The sequence below is a fragment of the Struthio camelus genome, chromosome W (assembly GCF_040807025.1).
Source record: "Struthio camelus isolate bStrCam1 chromosome W, bStrCam1.hap1, whole genome shotgun sequence".
Classification (NCBI taxonomy): Eukaryota; Metazoa; Chordata; class Aves; order Struthioniformes; family Struthionidae; genus Struthio; species Struthio camelus.
In genome coordinates, this window is record NC_090981.1 from 45986531 (window position 1) to 46000816 (window position 14286).

Here is a 14286-nt window from a genome sequence, read left to right on the forward strand (position 1 = left end):
ACTTTTTTGTTGTGTTATATTTCTGCTGCCTGAATTTACTGAAATAGCTGAATTTGAGGTATTATGGGCAGGTAGTTGGGAAAGAGGTTGGGAATTCATTGCTAGGAGTCAAAGGGTGGGTAGAACTGTTGCAACTAATGGATCATTTGGGGCTACCATGCAACTTTCAGTTGCCTAAATCACTTTCAGGTATGTGCTTCTAAGTTACGTAAGCATCTCTGGAGACTTTTTTCTACTTGTGTTGGAGTTAATGGCTTTAGGACCTAAATATTAGCTAATATAAGTTAGTATAAAATGATGATTTTTTTGTCTGTATGCATTTTACACCTAGACATTTTTGCTGATTTTTTTTTTATAATGTACTTTCATGTCAATATCTACCTAAAGAGCATTTGCAATACGAAAAAAAAGGTGAATGTATTGCTTTAAAAAAAAAAAAAACCCTAAAGGTTATGGAAGATAAAATTGCAAAAACATGATAAAAATGTACATAATGTGCATACATTATAGGATTACATTCATAACACACATTAAATCTTCTAATTGTGTAATTCTGAGCCTAATCCTACACTCTGGAATTCATTAATGTGGCTTTTGAGTTTGGGAATTTTTTCTAGATAAGTATTGCAGAATGAGACTCTTAAGCAGACCCTTAAGTAGGAATACTTGCAAATACCGTTCACTCTGAGTAAGGGCAGATAAACCGAACGTTTGTGAACAAAGACCTATGTCTGATATTCCCAGAGAATTGTCAATAATCATTTGCAATTTGTTGAAGGTTAGAAAGGGAAGAAAGGCCATATCCCCAAGAAAACTCGTAAATGTATTTGCAGTCTGTTACTGCTCTAATTTATCTCATTTATTTTTGTACAACAGAGCTGAAACTTGGCTAGTAGTCACAGCTGCTAACTGTTTCCCTCCCGCCAGAGATCCAGACTAGTTGCTTCCTATAAATGGTTTAGTGTAATATTTTCTGCTTTGTGGCAGGATGTCCCCAGCCACGCCTATATAGCTGATCTTGCTAGTTGTCTTTTTCCCCAGACTTTTTTACGTTAGAACACTCCAAAGAGCATTGCCCTACAAATTGATTGAATGATTCTGACCGTCCCTTGAACAAAGGCTTTATGCATTAGTTGCCAAATTTTCCCCAAATGCACTGATAGGAAATGTGTCAGCAGTGTGCTTGGAGTAGACATGCAAACATTTCTGTTCTTTTCTGTTCTTCAGGCTAGCTTTAAGCTAGATCACATCCATGCAGCTCCTTCCAAATTTTTGCTAGGTACTGAGAATACAGTAAAACTGTGGAAACCATTTCTGAGGGACAGAATGCAACAAGTTAAATGTTATCTATATTCTGGTGATAGTGTAAATCCAGAACCTCTCTGTGGTCTCTGAACAGTTATGAAGTAATGATTGTCACATATGTGGATAGCTCCAAATTTCTGATACGTTCAATATAAATCATTCTACTGTGGATTGGGAGCTATCCCATGGAAAGAAAATGAGAGATGTCATGGAAAGATTTTGAAACACGGCTTGCAGTTTTGCTACCTTTAAAGTCTCTGATTACTTCTGTTGGTTCACAGTCTCCAGCTTGCAAGTTTTGTGCCTTATAATCCTGGCTAATTTTCTGTGTTCAAGTTTACATTATACAATGTTGACTTCCATATAGGATTTATTCAAAGATGTACATTTTTTAATGCCTGACTTTGTTAAAAGTACCTGATAAAGGAGTCTCAGTGTCGAAGGGGACCTAAAGCTTAATTAGGCTTAGAATAAACACGCTTTGCAGAAGATGAATGGATCCATCTAAGAATGGAATAAACCAGCAAGAAGGCCTGGAGCTACTTCTGAATAATGGCTTATGCTATCTGTACTGCTACCAGTGAAGTGGTTTTAATATACTGAAGACATACACAAACCTCTTTAAAATAGCTAGCTTGGGTGCCAATAGTTTAAGTGCAGAAGCATAGAACTCAGTGCAGAGTGAAAATGGAAAGACACAAGATGGATCTTCAGGTAGCTAGCCCAGGCTGAGCCCATTGATGCTGCTGTGATTGCAGTGTTGATAGCTCTCAAAATTATTTTTATAGTAGAACAGACCTACTTGTGGAAGCTAACTGATGGTCGCTTGGGCCGTTGATCAGTCTGGGCCAAGCCAATCCTCTTAAAGCTGTGGAGAGGGAAATGTGGTCATGTTCACTCAAGATCATAAAAGAAAATACGTGGAGGAAGGAGGAATGAGATACAGCAGCAAGGCTGTACCTGCTGGATTCAGAAAAGAGAAAAAGGAAGAAATTACGTCTAGTGACAGACAGATGAAGGCAGAGCAGAGAGTGAAGTGATACTGCCAGTCTAAAACCTGCAAGGGGCAGATTTTGGAACCGCAAGTGCTAGGTTGTTTCTTTAGTACTGGAATTTGCTTATAGAGCTTGTCTCTAGAATGGTTGTAGAGTAAATGTTGTCAAATAAAATAGTTTAATATTTTGCAGAGTGTTCATAAGCCTTCATGTTATGGTGGTTGATCTGATACTTCCCTACTTGGTGGTCATGTATAGTCTGTAGAAAGGTTCTGATTACAAGAAGAGCATATGGAAGGGAAGTATTTTGTCTGTACCAAAGTTTCATGTGATGCTGATATGTCAGTGGACAGCAAGGAAATACATCTGTATTTTCAAGCTACGTGTTTTCAATCCATGAACAAGAACTTTCATAGGAACAAGAATGTAGATGAGTATCACTCCTGAAATAATTAGTAGAATCGGTACTATTTGAATGTCTTTGTTATACCAGGAGAATATTGACGTTGTCCCTGTTAAGCTACTTTAGGTGTCTGTCTTAGATTCTGATCTAGTTAAGTACCTAACAGTTTGTGGCACTCATTATTCTGTACTTTCTGTGCTCTGACTCTCTTCTCATTATCTGATGTTTGCTGTAGCTGGTAAGGACAGCTTGCTGGGTGAGAAACATAGTTTACATTGAAAAAGGAAGATGAGACTAAAAAGAGTTAGGCCTGAGAAAATGACAAACTGTGTATAAATACAGAAAGTCTCAGAAATCTCAGAAAGCAGAAGATGACTAACAATTATTATTTATTTAAAATCAGAAGATTTTAAAGCCAGTCCTCTGATTTTTTTGAACTTAAGACCTTTTATTAGTGATTTGAACTGGTGTAACAGGTCTGTGCCAGGTCTCAAGCTGAGAACTACATGGTCTGGGTCTACATCTTGTCTTTAGAACTATTTCTCCTTCTTTATAAACTCATCTATGAAGTCCTCTATTTTCGTCTAACTAATATCTTTCCCAGTAGTTCTACTATATGCTTACCTGACACATAATGATAGTATTGAAGGAAAACCTTGTCGCAGAATGAGAAAGGGCCTGCTCTGTTTATAGAACTATTAACCAATTTATTAACCAGCAACAGTATTCAACAGGTTTCGGGTGTCAGTGTAGGAACTAAGCTACTGCACTGTGGGTTCACCAGCAAAACATATATCCCGATCCCCACTGCTGCACTGAGGCTTGGGAGAGGGCTCTCAACCTCGAGGAGTTTCCTCAGGCAGCGTCCCGACCCAAGGGGAGAGTTCTTCCCCTGCAGACCCACTGCTTCCCAGGAGAACCTGGCTCAAACTCAGAAAGCCCAGGGCTAGTTTTATACCTTAAGTTGAATTGGGGTATGATCAATGATGTTTCGAGCTGGAAAGATCCTGGTAACAGGTGATGTAACGGCTCTTGAGAACCGTTCTGGACTTTCAACTCTGCACTTTGTTGGTGGGAGGAGGACATTATGTACGTGCCAGTGAGGATGTACACTGGGAACAGGGGTCATCTAGTCGACTGAATGATCCAGGTCTCACTAGGGTTCAAAGTGCGCTTACCACAAACCTCTCTGTTGATGTATTTTTCGTGAACTTAGTTGAAAAAATGTGTTTTTAAAAACTTTAGGTTTGGGGTGAAGTTTGTGCTGCAAAAAACTGTAAAATCAGCATGTCCAAATCAGCTACATACCTCCGTACTAAATACATTGATGATGCTCTTTGGGACTTTATAGCTTTCCCAAATATGCTCGTAATACCACTGATTGTGGTAAATTTGCAACTGCTATTCTAATGTTACATTGTCAAAATTGATGAAGACAAAAGAGAACATGAAAAGAAGAGGTTGTTTCAGAATAGAATGTTTTACTGTTGTGGGTGCACTTACAATTTAGAAAACGGCAGTATGTAAATGTTTCATCTGTAGTGCAATTGTCTTACGTGTTTGTTTTCAAATAAATCAGGGAATGAGAACTTGTAATGGTAGTATTTTTCTTAGCTGTAACTCATAACTTCATTTATCCACCCAAGTTAAGTATCAGAAGAAAGTCCCATACAGCCAGACTTTGGTTGTCTGTGGCAGTTTTAAAGACATGGAAAACTAATAATAGAAAAAGCTATTTCTGTTGAGTGATGTGTAATATGTATATTACGCTTTTCCTTCCTTGGTTTAAATAGCTCTTTTTGGTTTGAGGTTTTTGAGGAAGAAACCAAATAAGACGTGTACTTTATTTTAAGGCAAAATGCTGTTGTGGTGTACCACTTTCTATAAGGCTAAGCAGATGCTATAGTAAAGCTTTTAGAAAGAAATCAAAAAGTATTGTGTTATAAGGAGTATTGCTGTTCATAAGCTGTGCAAATCAAACAAGCGGCCAGATTTTCGTACAAAAATGTGGTGAACTGCTGAAGAATTATGCTTATTACAAAAACTGAGTAAATCTATAAAGTATTCACTTTATAACTGTTTTCCACACAATTCTCTAGCATTAGCTACATTGCCAGCACTTGTAAATAAACACTTTTTTATCCTAGCAAAGTAGATGTATGCAAAAAATTAAGGTGAAGCTCCAAACTATTCACCATTTTTTCATTTTTTATTTTCTGTAATTTAGACATAGGAGCTGCAATTCTCTGATAGTTTGATGAGCTTTTTGCTCCCTTTAAGAGAAGTCAGAGGTCCTGCTTGGATGCAGCTGTGGTTCAGCTTATAGTTTATAGTTCTAGGTGTTGGAACTAGGTGAACTTACTTTTTAGAATAGTTTTTTGACTGGAAGTTAACACTTACTCAAATATAAGACCTATATGATTAGACCTATATGAGATGCAAAGATAAGTCGAGATGCATAGCTTGAAGAAAGAAGTAAAAAGGTCAAATTTTAATGAAACAAGTTAGGTTTATCATTGGACAGGTGTACATTAAAGGAATAGTCCTTATTTGAACAGTTTATGGTTAAAGCCTATTACAATAAAAAAAAGTGTCAAAAAAAAGTAAGATCTGATTTAAAAGAAGTGAAAAATAAAAGCACCTTTTCAGGGATGACATATTTGGAAATGTTCCTCTTAGTAGTAGCTGCCTCTGTTTCCTTTTAGATAGGACAGAACCAATCCTTAGGTTTAATTTTGTTCTGCAGCAACCTTTGCAAGCAAGTTTGGCAGCAAATCTTGTGTTATTTTATATGTACATATACATATGCATACATACAAATATATATGAAGTTTTTGTGCAGCAGTCTTGAACCTATAATAGGCCTTATGTCCATTAATATCTATGTGTCAGGTTGGTCTCAGATTCATATGCTCTTTGTATTGCTGGTAATTTTTTCCTCAGATGCAATTTGCCATGACTCTAGTCTTTGTTTCTTAAACTCTTTCATTAAGAAATATTCTTTCAAAAGTCTCAACTACTTTTGCCTATATTTACCTCAAATATTACTCAGGCATTTTGGAGAGGTAGCTTTCAGATGATTTTGTAGTAGGCTTATGTGTTTATAAGTCATTTGTATGATCACAGCGTTTCTGAACAGTGTGCGTTTCTAACAAAAGTTTTCATGCCTTCTTCATATTATCATACTTTAGGAAATCTGTGCTCTGGTTGTTAGTGTTGATTACTTAAATTCTTTAAAGTATAGCCATCCACATATATTGATTCACAATGCTAGTATTCATGTGTGTTTCCAGTCCTGTTACAGGCATATGTTAGTGCTAATTTCGTGCAGATAGTTCTTTCTGAAATAATGGACGTTTCACAGCTAGTTATAACAAATCTTTATAGAGACTTTTTTCCTTTAGTGGGCAATTTCAAGTAATCAGAACGGTGAAAAGGGCAATGTTTTCCTTGAATGTATAAATATGGATTATCAAGTGAGAATAGGTAGTTGATTTGGCCTTTGTATCCACTACTGCTAATGAGGACAACTTTTTGAATTGTAATGCGCATGCTTCAAAAAGTTCTAATAAGCCTTAGAGCTCCAAGGAAGGGTACAGAAAGGCTACATTGTATTGGTGTGACACTGACAAAGCTCAGTTTATTCATCTTGTTTAAGATGAGATTAACAAATGACTTGATCATGGAAGAGATCTCTAATGGGGCAGAAGGACTCAACTTTGCTGACAAAGGCGTAAAAAGATCCCAGAGATGAACATCGACATTAACTAATCCAATCTTGAAATAACTGGTCTTTTTTTTTTTTAACTGGTTGAGGGGGAATTAACTAAGTGTTAGAAATATTAGAAGAAAAATAAATTAGGTATTAAGATGCAAACTCTGGCTCACAAGTTCCCTAAGCCACAGAACTGGGAGGTTATATCGGGGGAGGTACCCTATGCTTTCCTATTCCTATTTTTCCTGTAAGCACTCACAAAGGATTTCTGTTGGGGGAAAGATAGATGAACGTTATAACCCAGTGCAGTTGTTTGCAAATTCTTGTGTTGAAAACAGCTTTTAGTGAGAGATTAAATAGCTTTTAATGAACTTCTTTAATCTAGCTTCTAGGATAAATTACTTCCCTTTTTATGGAGAGGATAGGGGGAGATATGACTCAATCATTGTGATGTGTTCTAGCCTTCGAATCCGTGAATTTGTCCCTCCTTTTTTATGGAGGGAACATACTTGCTTTTATGTGAACTTCATAGTTGGACAAATTACAGCTTCAGGGGACAGCTTGCAGGAATTGGGAGAGATTCCTCTTCCCTGCCCTGCAATTTACTGCTAGATGGGAAGGGAGGTCCCTCTTTCCCTAAAGCATCTGGAAGTAAGCATCTTCCCCTAAAGCATCTGGAAGTTACCTGAAAAGATGGATCAGTGCTTATGGTATTTGCAGAGAACCCATCTTTCTTATGTATTTGACTTGTGTCCTTCTCAATCGATCAGGATCTTACCATCAGATAAGCAAAATAAATTTTTCCACAGATCAGTTTTGCTGAGGTTTTGTCACTGAGATGAAAAAGAGAGTCCATAGCTTACATCAGTACTAATAAATTAACTAAACATGGCTATGACTGTTCTCTTGTACTGACAACCACTGGCACAGAATTGCTTGTGTCCACAATATTAAGCTGTCTTCTACAGAACAAGCTGTTTGCAGTTTACCTGTTTGTAATTGTGCCTGGCCAACTTCTGGGCTTTTCCTGGGAATTTTTGAGGTTATTAGTTTGTATGGGACAAATCTGTGTAAGGGACTATTTTAACAATTTGATAATGCAGGTAACAGTATTTCAGCATCCATGAGTGGTCCCTGCCGATGTTTAGCTCAGTAGTATAGGCATAACCTGCATGTATATTTTAACTTGGGCACCCTAGCACTTCTCATCCTTCTGTTGGATACATGGCATGACAGGAGTTACAACCCTTCCAATTCTTGACCATGCCATTGAGTGGGAATAATCTGTCTCTGCAGTTCTCTTCTGGATGACTTTCAGTCAGCCTTGTCAGTGACAGCTGTTAATCCATCATACCTTTCCCACTTGTCTAACGTGGCTCTTAGCAGCCCTGTCCCAAGCCTGTTCCTCATTTGCCTCATCAACTGACTTCTGTTCCATTCAGGGTATGAGTAGACACACAGTGCACAATCTTGCCTCTTACCTCTTTCCACATTCCAGTTTTCCAGCATGGTCCTATTTCAGGCACATATGTTCCCACTTTATCAGGAGGCATATGATCTTCTCTTCCAGCTTGGACAAAGGATTTACTTTGTTGCCTGTAAATGAAGAGGCTGCCATCTCATCCTGCTTTTCTGCAACCTGAGTATCTGCTTTTGTAAATTCAGATTTTATATTGAATCGAAAAGGAAATAAAGTCCCATGTTGCAGTTGATTTGGAGATTTATCTTTTTTTTTTTTTTGGTTTTCTGTGATTCCTGAAGTATTTGCCAAGGTTTTGGCTACAACTCCGACCCGTTGTCACCTTTCTGTTTCATGTGAAATAGAGATCAATCCTACCTAACCTCACTGATTATCTGGATGATTTGTCGTTTCAGGGGTTTCTTGGGTTGAATCTACTATGTGGAAAGTATTGACTTTGTAGTCTTCCACATTTTGGTACTGTTTCTTCTCTAGCAAGAAGCATATTTTCATTGTTGCCATGAAGTTTCTTTCTAGTCTTTCAACTGTGAATTCGTGCAGTTTACTTACCTGAGTGGGAGGGCGTCCACCTGATGGATGTGATCTGCTCAGCCATCAGTCATTTCTCCAACCTTCAGAAATTTTTTTCTTTGTTTGATGATTTGATAAACAGGAAAGGATCCATGAGACAATTTTCTGTCATGATTGGGAAGCCCATTTGGATGTTTTCCTGACTTAGAACTAGTGCTCTGCAGAAGAACAATTTCTCTATAGTATTTCAGAGATTCAAGCAAGGTTTTTTTTTTTTTTTTTTAATCTTCAAATTTTGCATGTTCTGCTGACAGTGCGGAGCAGTGCCTCCCCTATATAAGCAAACAAGGATGAACAGGGCTCCTTTCTTCTGTGAGGAAGTGGTGAAGCTGTGTATATGCAGTATTGTCATAGCTCTTTACTTCTTGGCAGTTCATCCTCCTTGTATCTCCCTCAAGAGGTCTGTCAGTATGGATCAAGTTGTGGCAGAGCTTTTACTCAAGTGGTTACAGCTCAAGAAAAAATTATTTGTTATCAGGGTCACCAGGAATTGTCACAGGTTTGTCTGAGACTAGACTGAGATTTAGATGTTCTTTAGATGTTCCCAGATGTTCTTCTCTTCCCATTGAGGAATGTATTCTCTACACTATTCCTCTCATTCTTTTACTTCTTAAGGTTCTCTTCAAAAGTGCAGCAGGACAGGATGATGATGTTTCTCCTTGTACTTGCTTGGAGTTCTTGGAAATTTCACTCCCTCTACCCAATTTGAAGCTGTTCTTTTTTTCCCTAGATTTGTTATTCTCAGAGATTAGGTGGCAAGCTTCATCTGCTTTTGAAACTCTCTCTTTATCAGGATGGCTGGATAGTTTTTTTTTTTTTTTTTTTCCCCCTCTAATCCAGGTGATTTGTGACAGCAGGAGAAAAGTATTAGTTAAATGGATGCTGTCTTTACTCCTTCACCCAATATTGTGCCTCTCCTGAACCATTCAGATCTTATGTAATGTTAGATAAGTTTACAATCATCACTTGAGTAAAGGGATTTTCAGATGCTTTATAAAGTTTTACTGGCCAAGTAACTGATAGAAATCCCCCCTCTTAAAATGTATATGTGGAATCTTTCTTCAAAAGGGAAAGATTAGCATAGTAACACTCAGATTTTGATATGTACAGTCCACATTTATGTGTATATTCTACCCTGAGTCTCTTTCAGGTATTATTCTTCAGTGAGAGGAGTTGATGTAGACATGCTTCCTCTTTCATACCCTGCACTGAACAGGAAGAAAGAAGGAGCAAGAGAATTCCCTCCAGAGATAATAAAAAGAAAAACTTTATAGTGTCATGTGGCCAGCATGAGAACTCCCACAGTTAAAATGTATATAAGGACTACACTTCTCAGAGATCACGGCATGAGTTACTAGTAAAAAAGCCCTCTCTTTTTTGCTATTTTGTTTAGTTGAGATTTGAAAGTTAGCAGTGTGAAAAAGAGCCAGGTAGAGTGATGGTTGTTTTGGCTTTAAATTCTGTGAAGTTATGAAAAGCCATCTGTTGGGTCTTCATGGTTAAATGGATTCCTTGGTAATTCAGAAAAAGTTGGAGGAAGTGGAGTCAAAAGAAGAAAAGACAAGTTAGACTGATGTGATTAAATCATATAGAGAAGCAGTTGATGGAATTGAGCCATTCAGTACGTGGAAGCGATGGCGAGTTTTGGAACAAATCATGCGCAGAAACCATCCAAATTAGAGGAAAAATGAAAAAATGAGCTTGAAAGCAACAGTAAGCAAAATAAATCCTTTGATGTTGAAAACTTTTGAGTTTTTTCGCTTGTTAAACAGAAAAATAAGAGAATGTACGAGTGCTGCTTATGGGTAATTAGCATTGGCTATAAAATTTGAATATTTAATGAAGCCGTTATTAGAATGCCATTACTGTTTTGCATATGTTGTTGTAGAAATAGTTAGAGCTTATTGTAAAGCAAAATAGTATTTTCCTTAATTTCATTTAATTATCTAATTTAAATATCATTATCATCTAGGTTTTATTTACCAATGTTAGCCTATGCATAATGAAGAATACTAGCTAACCAGCACAAAAAGGAGGGTATGGTGGTCTTGCTTTTTCAAAACTGTAAGAGAAAGAAGGAATTTAATTCATATAATTCTCTCCTATCACAGTTCCTTATGAAACTGAACTGAATGTGAAGGAGTACCTCCAGATTCATATCTAAATGAGAGTAAGCAGATTCAGGCCATAAAGGCAAAATTACAGCTCCACTGAAGTTAGTAACAGCATTTTCTTTGAGTTCAGTATAACTGGCTTTCTTCTTAAACATACATTTTATCTAAGGGTGTATGACTATAATTTTTTTCCTACTAATATTAAAATACATTAGAAGAATAATACTTAACTGGCTATTGCACAGACTTAGTTTTGATCTCAAAAAAAAGGGAACTTCCCTGAATTCTTTAGTAGATAGTTTTTTTCACTAAAATATGCCTGACCCCGGTCTGCTTTCCTTGAGAAAAAATTTTGCATTGTGATCTTCAGTAAGATTTTAAGTTCAGACTGTCCTAAACGCATAAATAATAATTTTGTTTCTTTAAAGATGTAAGGGGCAGGAAGCGTTCTCTCTATCTCTGTCGTCTTATAGCTCTGTGACCTACAGAACCTAGTTATATTCTGACACGTTTTATGTAAGAATGCTGATTCAATTACCTCTCCCTCCCCAAATAGCAAATGAGAAATCAGGGGGTGCGTTACGTGTGTATAGGATGACACAGTTTGAGCCTCCTCAGTGTCATCAGTGCACACAAATGTTTGAGTTCAAAATTGGGACTTAACTCAGCAAACTGTTCCACACTTAGTCCCTTTAAAATCACAGGGATCCCATATGGCTGCAGCAGTCTACATGCACAGAGAATTTAATGGATTTGATCCAAATTTTAGGCTTTGTTATTTTGTCCGTGGATTTGTCTTTCAGACAGAACTTACTCTGTTAGCACTGAAAGGTATGTACCTCATGATCAGGCTTCTAAATGAATCCCTATTTGAAAACAATCATTATATGTTACTTTTAAAACAAGCATCTGGTGGTATGAAATTAGTAAGTATTTGGGTTAAAAATTAAAGCATGAAGGTCATATCTTCCCATCTTTGTTTTCACTCACCATTCAAAATCACGGGAAATAATCTGAAACATATTGCAAGGAAATAATTTTAAATCCTGGAAAATCAAAGACGTTGTAATTCTCATACCACTAGCCATATCATAAGGTTTGCTTATTCAAAAAGTGGAGTTACAATTCATTGACCACTGTACGTACTATTAGCTCTGTAACGGAAAACATTTTAATTCCATGTTCAGCTTGAGATACTTGTATGTTAATTACACAGAGGCTCACTGAGCTTCTGTATTTGAAGGATCACATCCAAAACATGGAAGTTTTCCTTTAAAGGCATTATTAGCTTTTCGCAGAAAAGTGTTTTTCATTTTAATTTGTTACGGAGTACTCTCAGGACGCATATAATCGTTGGAAGATAATGAAAAGAGAAATCCAATACCAGTTTGTCAGATTTTTGATGATTTTTGGTGTAATAGTTGAGACTTACAATTTTTATGAGAATGAAAGTTTGAACAGTAGGAGTTAAAATCAATATTGTGTAGTTTATAAATGCTGTGTGAGACTGTAAGAGAATTCCAGTATGTTCAAAAACTGAAAGTTGTTAAACCTGGAATCGGTAGCAGTCTACAGATATGCTGCTGTAACTTCGTAGCAGCATGGTAGAGTGCTTTATGGAGCCGGTGATTACAAAGATCCACTTTAACCATTTTTTTCTTACTGGCAGGTGTCCCACTGGCCTGAGGCCAGCGGCTGTGAGTGTACTGCAGCTTGCGGTTTACACCAGAGTGTAGAAAATGCCGACACCAGCTGGCTGCACATAATTAAGCTGATTGCGGTCTGACAACTTGAACTAAGATACAAATATATGATAAATATACAAAATACCCTACAGATTTGATTCTCTGACATACTTTATCTACTTTTTTATCCTTAACAGATATGATATCTGCACTTACAAAAACAAGCCTTGCGGAACACTGGGTAAGATTATAAAGAGAAATTTCAGCTTATGTTTGCTGTTTGTTTGCTTTCTTTAATTTCAGATATTGATTTATTGGCTGATTAGGTTTTTAACTTTATGCTTTCAAAATTTTGCAGCTCTATAGGCATGGACAATAAAAGGTAATCTAGATGGATTTATGCTTTGATAGATTACTGGAACTTTAAATGAAGTGAGCTGCTGTTGGGCATTTCTTTTCTGGCAGCTGTAATGCTGATAAAACCTAGCAGATGACTCAGACTTACCAAGCAATAATTATAGGAGAGGACTTACTGTGTATTTCCATTTAATCTGTCTCCATGATCTATTAAAAAACACAAATAAAAGACCTCAGGAAAGTTTGAAAAAAAAAAAAAAACTACAGGAGAAGCAGAAATAGACTTTGAGGTTTACACTGTTGCTCTGTTGTATACAGGGGGTGCAGGCTCAGACTGCTTCTTTCACAATCTTAGGGAAAAATAACACAGTGCTATAAATTACAGTAGTAGTGGAATTCTGCAGTGCTGTAGCAGCAGAGAAGCACACCTAGCAACCTCAGGTGTAGGATGGAGAGCTATTGTTCTCTCTAAACCTAAATTTTTCACCAAAAGTTATACTTACTGTAGTATAGTTATTACTTTTAATGGTGCTTTAAATTTATGAAAGAAACATTATTCAGAGACTATTATATGTTTTTTTTCCAGTTTAGATCCTTTCATAAGCATCTTTCTCAGCAGTAGTTAAAATTGAATTCTAATCCAACTAGTTCAGATTATTAATATTTTTCTCATAATCAGAGCCTATCACTGTACTTGCTTTGTCTGTCCCTCTATTACTGTGTGCTTTGACAGCCGTAACGCATGTTGATTTTTCTACAAGTGGTCCCACTCAAATCAGGAGGAAACTTGTGGCACAGTGAAGTGATTACATGAGAAATGGTATTAGAATTTTTCCTATTGTAAATATAAGCAGTAGTCACAGCATGTTTTGGTATACTACAGATCCTAACAATTATTTCTAAATTTACTAAATGCTTTACTGTGAAGTCTGTGTGAAGGATACAAACCTGAAAAGACTGTCTATACTGATGTCAGAGAATTGGCTTTGCAAGTTTTAAAAGAAGAAAACGTGAAAGGGAGTGCATTCACCCACAGATTATTTGATATTTATACGTGATACTTTTAACACAGTTCATTAGTATATTGGTTCGCTGTATTTGGCATAAAGGCAGATTCTGCTCCACTTGAATCCAGCATAACAGGGGATAGACTTTGGCACATGCTTTATTGAACAAAAGGCTTGATTTAAAAAAAAAAAAAAAATTTTCACATGTGGTATCAGTTCCAACTCACTGTTACTGGACCCTTGGCAACAGAGCCACGATGATTTATTTGCATTATAGGCATTGAATTGGAGGAGAGACAAGGCCCTGTGGCCCTTTTTCAGCAAAGCATTTAATGTGCTTAGGTTCCACTGACCTCCAGTAACTAAAGTTAAGCACATGATTAAGAGGTCTGGTGAATGAAAGTCTCAGAGAAGTCTCAGAATGTCAGGAGAAACCTGAATCATTGGTGTTCTAGGGAGAAATAGAAGTAAAGGATTTACTGTAGGATGGATGTCTTTCTCCTATTCCAGTTTCCTAAAATAAGGAGTTTTGTAAGGGGTGTTTAGAAAGATAGACCTCAAATCTTGGCTGCGGCTCAGCGGCTGCAGTGGAGGGCAACTTTTCTCCTTTAATCTGAACTGTAGACTAGCTTCTTGACTTGATCTCTATCCTTTC

The 14286-nt window shown here is 37.0% G+C and overlaps 1 protein-coding gene across 3 annotated transcripts in view; it reads left to right on the plus strand.

Annotated features, from left to right (window-relative positions):
* The window catches only part of LOC138064344 (A disintegrin and metalloproteinase with thrombospondin motifs 6-like), a 164204-nt gene that overhangs the window by 53701 nt on the left and 96217 nt on the right, over window positions 1-14286 (plus strand). For all 3 annotated transcript variants that reach the window (XM_068926397.1, XM_068926396.1, XM_068926395.1), the window contains one exon: window positions 12465-12508. In XM_068926397.1, the coding sequence (XP_068782498.1) occupies window positions 12465-12508 (44 nt within the window). The remainder of the gene's footprint in view (window positions 1-12464; window positions 12509-14286) is intronic.